This window comes from Notamacropus eugenii, chromosome 4 (genome assembly GCF_028372415.1).
Source record: "Notamacropus eugenii isolate mMacEug1 chromosome 4, mMacEug1.pri_v2, whole genome shotgun sequence".
NCBI classification, from domain to species: Eukaryota; Metazoa; Chordata; class Mammalia; order Diprotodontia; family Macropodidae; genus Notamacropus; species Notamacropus eugenii.
Genome location: NC_092875.1, coordinates 22,630,991 through 22,638,774, shown reverse-complemented (window position 1 = coordinate 22,638,774; position 7,784 = coordinate 22,630,991). Strand labels below are relative to the sequence as shown.

Below are 7,784 nucleotides of genomic sequence, written 5' to 3'. Positions count from 1 at the left end.
CGGACGGAGCGCCGAGGAGCGAACAGCCCAGGGGCAGGATGGCCGCGCGGCCGCGGCCTCTGTCCGGGGCCCGGCGGAGCGCAGGGGGATCGGGCTAAGGCGGCCCCGGCCGCGGCCCCGGCCCCGAGCGGGTAAAGGCGGGCGGCGGGGACGCGCGCGGCCCGGGTCCGAAGCGGGGCGGCACGGCGGGAGCGCTCGCGGGGGAGGGTGGGGGAGGGGAGGCGCGGCGTCGTAGTCGTCGTCTTTGTCGCCGCCCCCGCCGCGGCCTGCGGAGGTGGGTGGGAGCCCCGGGCCCGGGTCCGAGCTCCCTTCCCTCCCCCCCCCGCGGTGACAGCTGGGGAAACTGAGACCCGAGACGGGGCTTGTCAGAGGGCCCAGGTCACTTGGGGACCTCAGTCATCTGCGCCCTGGGTGGGGCCCCTCGATCTGCAGAATTGGGGGGCCCAGCCCCCTCCCATCCATGCATTCACTGGCTCATTCACCCCCGACTGGGATCTGAAGCAAGCATTTATTAAGCACCTGCTGTGTGCCAAGCTCGGGGACACCGGACAGATCGAATCCCGGCCCCTGCCTATCTAATGGGAGAGGGGGGACCAGCCAGCAGCTGGCTGTGGGCATAGCGGAGAGGCTCCGTCCACACGTGCGGGTCCAGCCTCCTTCGGGCTCATCTCCATCGGGCGGTGCCCTTATTGGTACGTGGTAGTTAGTGCCCCGGAGGCCGGGGACCAGCAGCGCGTACCCGGAGGACGCCCACTCCTCTGGTCGCCCAGTGTTTCTTTACGTCAAACCTCTTTGGAACCTTGTTCTACCCTTTGGGGCCAAGCAGAGCAAGTCGAATGGCTCTCCCAGATAATGGGGGAAGGGCATTTATATAGTGCCTACTATATGTCAAGTGCTTTTTTAAAAAGATTTTACAGTGATCTCCTTTGATCCTCAAAGGAGAGTACTTCCTACAAGTACCTCCTTTAGAGAATCCACTGAGATAATGTAATTCTTTACAGACATTAAAGTGCTACATAATATCAGTTACAAGCATCCCGCTGTTATTATCTTCATTTTAGAGTTGAGAAAACTGAGGCAAACAGGGGCTAATGGACTTGCCCAGGGTGACCCAGCTAGTAAGTTAGTTACCCCTGCCTTCTGTTCAGTTGATCCTCATATGACATGGAGGTGTAAGGCCTGTGCATCCTGGACCATCTCCAGCATATCAATGCCCTTCCAGGGCTTTGGATGCCAGAGTTGAACATGTTACTCCAGGTGGGGTCTGATAATAATCCTCCAGAAATGATCCATTTGGCTTCCACCCCTAATTAACTGCCCTTAGTTAATTGAAAGCTAAGGTCCTGAGCTTTACAGCTGAGAGATCATGGAACCCAACTTCATTATCTAGAAGAGGCCATTGAGTCTCAGGGAGGCGTGCCTTCAGTCAGGCAGGCAGTAGCAGTGCTGAGATTCGAACTCAGGTCTTCTGATTCTAAAGTCCATGGTCTTTCTCTGGAGCTAGCTAGAATGAGGCTGGGCTCTCCCAGCCTCCGTCCAGGGGCAGCCAGACCTGCTGCAATATGCTGTCCTAAATAGCACATTTTGAACTTGGGGTCAGCACTTGATTTGCCCTGGTTGTTCACTAATCTTTGTGTGTCTCTAACTAGAAAATGCTGGAGCATCCTAAAGGACAGGCTGTGGTTGTATGTAGGGGGCCCAGGAGCAGCCATTCATTGAATGAATGAATGAACAAATGAACTAATGAACAGACAGTGGAAAAAGCTGCAGAAAGAACAGACAAGCAAGGTCCCATCTGTCCTGTGGATTGTTTTAAATGCTTATTGACTGAGAAATAGGATCCCTTGTGTGGTGGAAATATTTGATTGGTTGGTGAATAAATTTTATGAAATATCTTTACAGTAAAATATTGGGGAAAGAAAGAGTATTAGCCTTGCAGTCGGAAGCCCTGAGCTTGAGTCTCAGCTCCAGCCTGGTGCTAATGCCTCAGTCCTGACTCCTCACTCTCTTCTAAGAGTCTACCTTTATTTCTTTTTAGTTCTTATTCAATAAGAAGGTAGCCTGGCCATTTCCTGCTGCTCATTAATACTTGTGTTCTGTAGGCCTCCTCTGTGGAGACCAGATCTCCAAGATCCCTTGTGAGCTGTAATCCTGTTAAAAAAAAAAAAAAAACCTCCCCCCCACATCTGCTGGTTCCTGCTCTTCCTCATCCAGCACTTTGTATTAAGCTGCTTTGCATATATTTGCCTTTGTTTGTTACAGATCCATTTGTGTAATTTTCTCTTAATGTTGTTTTCTGGTAGAGGTTGTTTCCTTCTTTGTACTTGTATTCTCAATGCCTAACACTGTCTGAGACACAATAGGTGCTTAATAAATATTTCTTAATTGATGGATTGAACCATGGACAAGTCACTGTACCAGCCTCAGTTTCCTCATTTGTGAAATGAGAAAATAGTACCACTAGTAACTTCTTCACAGGGAACCGTTAAGATAATGTGATGCTTTACAAACATTAAAATGTTAAATAAATGTCAGTCACTAGCATCATAGTTGTCACGTAGTTGGTGCTTAATAAATATCTTTTGATGGATTGATTTTCTAGGAAGGCACTTTGGAGAAGATGAGTTTTGAGGTAGACTTGATGGTGAGGGATATGGTTTCCTTGCCTTTCTCCTCCCCTTATCCTGAGGGATGGAAAATCACTAATCCTGGGGAGAAGGCCTAGTTGGAAGAGTTCACGTGATTGGTGGGTAGGTTGGGGCTGGCTTCTTCTCCAAGCATTTTGCTAGCTTCAGCTCCACTTCTGCAGGTCCCCCCCAAGCATGGATGTGGACTCAGATCTCTGGATGTAGGAGAATTTGCGGAGGCTTTCTCATCTTCCATGAAATCCCTCATTCTGCACTGCCATCCCTCTGAATAGCAGAACACGCATTTTTAGATGGCTGTTTTCTTGTTTCTCAGACTACTAGACACAGTTCTTGGCCTCTGCAGTGGTGAAACCCATTCCAGAAACCTGGCCTGACCTTTCGTTTTGCTTTATTGTATCCATAGCTTTTATGAAGCCACTTTTTTCACTCCCTTCTACTGAGTAGGCCATCCTTTTAAACTGAGAATTTAAAAAAAAGAAGAGGAAGAAAGGCCATTCTGCTAAATGTTGGTTCCCTTTAAATCAGAAATCCAACCTTAATATTTGGGCCAAAGAGGTTAGTGAAGTGTATCATGAGATTTCTTTTTGGCCTTGGTTAGGAGAGCAAGTTATGGGGGAAAGAACATCGGAGCTTCGTGTTTGGGAATCTGGAAGCATCACATTCCCCCTCATGGTAGGAACGGGTGTTTTCAGGGATTGAAATGTTGCGTATTTTATCAGAAGCAGTCACTTGTCTTTATTTCATGTTTCCTTTACTACAGGGGAAGGTTCGGGGGGTGTTATATATTGGAAATTCCTATGACATAAATTAAAGGCATCAGCAAAATTTGCACTCAGGACTTCTGGATTCATAGCCTGCGTCTGACACTTCTTAGTTGTGTGACCTTGGATAAGTCACTTCAGCCTGTTTACTTTTCTGTAATCTGGGCATAACCTGGGGACCTCTTGTCCAAGCCCCTCTCTTTATAGATGAGGGTACTAAATCCTAGAGAGATAAAGTCACTAGCCGCAGGTCAGATAGACAGGAAATAAGAGAGTAAAGATTGGAACCCAGGTCCTCTGACTCCTATCACACCAAACCATGTACTTTGTACCTCCAGAAGTTATGGGGCAGAGGGTGGAGAAGAGGATTCAGTAAACATCAAAGCTGTGTAGAAATGGGAGTCAGGAAATAATGCTTCATTAATTGAATTCAGTCTGTCACCTGGAGTTTTTTCTCTGGTTTCTTTAGTCTGAGACAACAGAATCCAAATAAAGTGAGATGCGGCCTTAAGTCTCAAGGCCAGTGCTTGATCTAATGATCATCTGGTATTCCTGCAGGAAAAGCAGATCCTCAGGTGAGTCTTACACTTTGCCTCTTTGACTGAGGGAGGAAGCCAATTAAAGGGAGCTGGGTGTGGGATTGCACAGCTTGGACCAGTCATTGCTACCATCTCCTGGAGAAAACAAACCTCCTCATTAACACTAGAAAGGCTGCAATTCAGTGCTGCCTCCAAGGACCAAGCTGCCTCCGTGGGCAGAGATGGGGAAACAGAGATAGTAGCATGAAGCCTTTTACTTAGAAGTAAATTAGACATTTTTTTTTTTGCCTCAGTTGATACCTAAACCTTCTAGTGTTGATTCAATTCAAGGTCCAAAGAAATATGAAATCAGCACAGTGAAATCTGTTGAGAACATACTTAAGAACCAGGGGGCTGCCCCTCTGCAGTCATCCCACTGGTTAAGTAAGAGGCCTTTTCCTTTTACCTTGACCTTTGACATTGCTAGAGGTGGGACGTGAACCCAGTTCTCAGGGCCAAGGCAGCTGGCCACTCTGCCTCTCCCTCTCCCATATTTTGTGAAACAAAGGCAACCTTAATCTTGGTATAATGTATAAAGAACAGGGACCAGAGGTAGGGTCTCCCTTGGGTCTGGCCTCCACCTTGGCCCTGTGCCCAGAGTGCCATCATCACTCCAGGCTGGTTCTTGGGGCATTGAGGATGCTAGATGCCTGGAGCTTATAGGCTCCCTGTTGTTCTGGGGCCTGCCTTGCCCATCTCACATGGCTGCAGCGCTGATGGTGTGTTTTGTTTTTATTTTTGGTTCATGAAAGGTTTGCAACAATGTTCAGCACATCCCAGTCATCCCGAGCCCAGTTCCTGGACAAAGCACGTCAGGCCAGGGAAGAGAGGCGGGGACAGAAGGAGAAGGAGAGGGCTGCTGTGCAGATACAGGCCCTGGTCCGCAGATTTCTCTGCCGATGTCGCTTACAGAGAGACATTAGGTGGGTGTCAAATCTCCCTCCACAGCCTCTGCCTGCCCTGTCCCACCAGGACCATGTGCTCTTGATTTCCCTGCCTCCACCAAAGCCCCCTTTTGATCCCTTGCTGGGGTGTGGCTGTCATCCTGAGCCCTCCTACCTGAGGAGCGGGTCCTGTCACCTCAAGGCCTGGCTACCCGATGAATTTTTGGCTACAGTTTTACTCCCAAAACCCACCTACCAAGCCATAGAGAAGGGGCGCCTCCTCCAGCAAATCTTCCAGATGCCCAAGGCATCTTCCTGCTCTGGGTAAACCTCTTCCTCCTCTTCCTTTCCCAGGAAAGAGATTGATGAATTTTTTGACACCCTTGATCCAACTGGAGCCAACAAAAGAAGTGCACTTTCTCTTTTTAAGATTGCCAGGAAGCTGTTGTTCATATTCAGAGCTAGAGAGGATGAGCTGGTAAGGTGACCTCTCTGTTTCATGCATGCGTGTGTACCTGCCCACGGCCCTGCCTTCCCTTTGACTGCCTGCACCGCAGCTAGCCTGGGTGGGAAAGCTGGGATCACTCGCCGGCAGCAGCGGAAGAGTAACCTCTGCTCTGGTTTCCTTGTCTTGGCCATGGCTCATGGCTGTGGAGCCAGGCCGGGCCCTCTCTCCTGTGCAGCACTCACCTCCACAGCCCTCATTCATGTATTCATCAGCCTTCCATAGCCTCACTGCTCTCCCTGAATGGGGGCCCTCTTCCGTCCAATCCAAAGCCCAGCGCAGCCCCTCACTCATTCAATGACTCCTTGTTATCTCTGGGATCAAGTAGATGCCTCTTTGGCATCTAAGGCTCTTCACCAGCTGGCTCTCCAGCCTTATTCTGTGTTGGTCATCCTCCTTCACCCACAATGTGGCCTGTTCCAGCTGCCCACCACTCTCTTCTCACTCACAATATTCTGTGCCTATCTCCACACCTTTGTGTTGTCTCTGGTCCACTTCTGGAGCCTGCACCTTCCTCCCTTCCACCCCCTTCACATAAAGGTCTTTTGACTTGGAACGGTTTTTTCTTCACACACTGTTATCAGTAAAAAAAAAAAACAAACACTTTAAGCCCTCATTGTCAGTGTGGGTGTAAAACGTAGACCAAATATAGAAATAAAGGAAGAGAGAACAAGCAGGTAGTGTTTGTTCCTAGAAACAAGAAAGAAGCTCCAGCTCCAGTCGTTTAATCATGAACCCTTGGGAACCTTTTACATGAACCTCTGACATAAGATCTTTCTGGATTCTTCCAGCTGCCATTGCCTCTCCACAAATCAATTTGAAGTGTGTGTGTGTGTGTGTGTGTGTGTGTGTGTGTGTGTGTGTGTGTACACACGGTGTACATACATTTGGTTTATGTGAACAAGCATTTATTAAGGACCAGTTAACACTCTCGCCTGTGCTGAGCACTGGGAGTACAGAAGAAGGCCAAAGACCACCCCTGCTCTCAAGGAGCTCCTTCTATTCGGGGAGATGGCATGAAAACAATAGATAGAAACAAGATATGTGCAGGAAAATTTTGACGTAATCACAGAGGGAAGGCCTCAGCATTCAAGGGTATGGGGAGAGGCTTCTTACAGAAGGACGGATTTTAGCTGGGACCTAGAGTAAGCTGGGAAACAAATGAGGAGGGAGAGAATTCTAGGAGATGGAGCTCTGACTGAGGAGACAGAGGAGGAGCGGTCAGGCAGGTTGGAGGAGAACCAGCAGAGAGCAGCACCACACGCAACAACCAGGAGACAAGTATCAGGAAGAGGGTGAATGATGGGCAAGGGCTTCAGATCATTGAGGAGAGACATTAGATTTGGTGATGAAGGGATCTCTGGTCACTGTAGATCTCAATATGAATGGGTACATGCTCTTTTCCCTCTCCTAGAGGGCAGAGCCTTTCATTTTTGTCCGGATCCTAGTGCCTAGGACGGTGCCTGAGATGTCATAGGTGATTAATAAATGCTTGTTGGTTAATTTTCCATCTTGTCATGGGAAAGACAATCTGGCAGCTGGCTGCTGGTAGGCCAGCAATGTTAACAACTGTTCGCTCATGTTCTTATCTGTTATTCCTGGGAACCGTAATGCTTCTCTTATCCATGGAATCATTGAAAGCCTGCCCTGTCCCTGGCATGGTACTAGCCTTTAGAGCTGGCTAGGATGAAGCAGACCATCGAGCTACCCTTGTTTGGCAGCCTCAAGGCCCAGGAATGAGAAGAGCCCGTCACTTTGTCCTACTTGTCTGTAGCTTTGTGTTGTTAGGGACTGAGAATTCCTTAGAATGGGAATGGGGAGGCATCGCTCCTATCCTGGGAGTTTGTAACCTGTCCTGCTGGTTCTTTCCAGAGGTTTGGATTGTTGTGCCGCTGCATTCTAAGTAGCATGGAAGCCGAGAATGACCCTAAGGTGAGTGGGAGGGGACGGGATAAGAATGCCAGACATCCCTCCGGCCTGCACAGCACTTTCTTCCCCGTAGCCTGAAGAGCTGGCCTCTAGGTTGCTGTCTAAGGGTTACGGAGCATTTTACATGCCCACTCTCATTTGCTGCTAGAGACCCCTGTCGCTGTGGGGTTCTGAGCAGATTCCTCTGCTAGTCTGGGCCTCACTTTGAACCAGGGGGCCTCAGGTCCTTTTCAGCCTGAAGGCAGAGATGCTTGGAGATACATGCACATGTCTTCTTATTACTTAGAGGATTGTCTCTGATGATTGCTCTTAGAGTGGTCCTTTAGCCTAAGCCCCTCCTGCTGTCAACAAATCTGAGCCCCAGAAAGGGAGGAGAGTTGACCCTTTCCCATTTTTTGCAGACAGAGAAACTACAGCTCTGCAAGAAAGAGCCCTGGTCAGTGGTGCCAAGGCCAGGCCTCCTGATTCCAAATCCAGGG

The 7,784-nt window shown here is 49.1% G+C and overlaps 1 protein-coding gene across 4 annotated transcripts in view; it reads left to right on the top strand.

The window, feature by feature from the left end:
• The first annotated feature begins 1 nt into the window (after position 1).
• UBE3B (ubiquitin protein ligase E3B) overlaps positions 2-7,784 on the top strand; it is a 51,513-nt gene continuing 43,730 nt past the window's right edge. For 3 of the 4 annotated variants that reach the window (XM_072600168.1, XM_072600166.1, XM_072600169.1), the window contains exons 1-5: positions 2-131; positions 3,879-3,984; positions 4,740-4,910; positions 5,226-5,349; positions 7,249-7,308. In XM_072600168.1, coding sequence (XP_072456269.1) covers positions 4,750-4,910; positions 5,226-5,349; positions 7,249-7,308 — 345 coding nt within the window. In that variant the 5' untranslated portion in view covers positions 2-131; positions 3,879-3,984; positions 4,740-4,749. Of the gene's footprint in view, positions 132-238; positions 693-3,878; positions 3,985-4,739; positions 4,911-5,225; positions 5,350-7,248; positions 7,309-7,784 lie in introns of those variants that run through there. The other variant, XM_072600167.1, reaches the window with a different exon arrangement.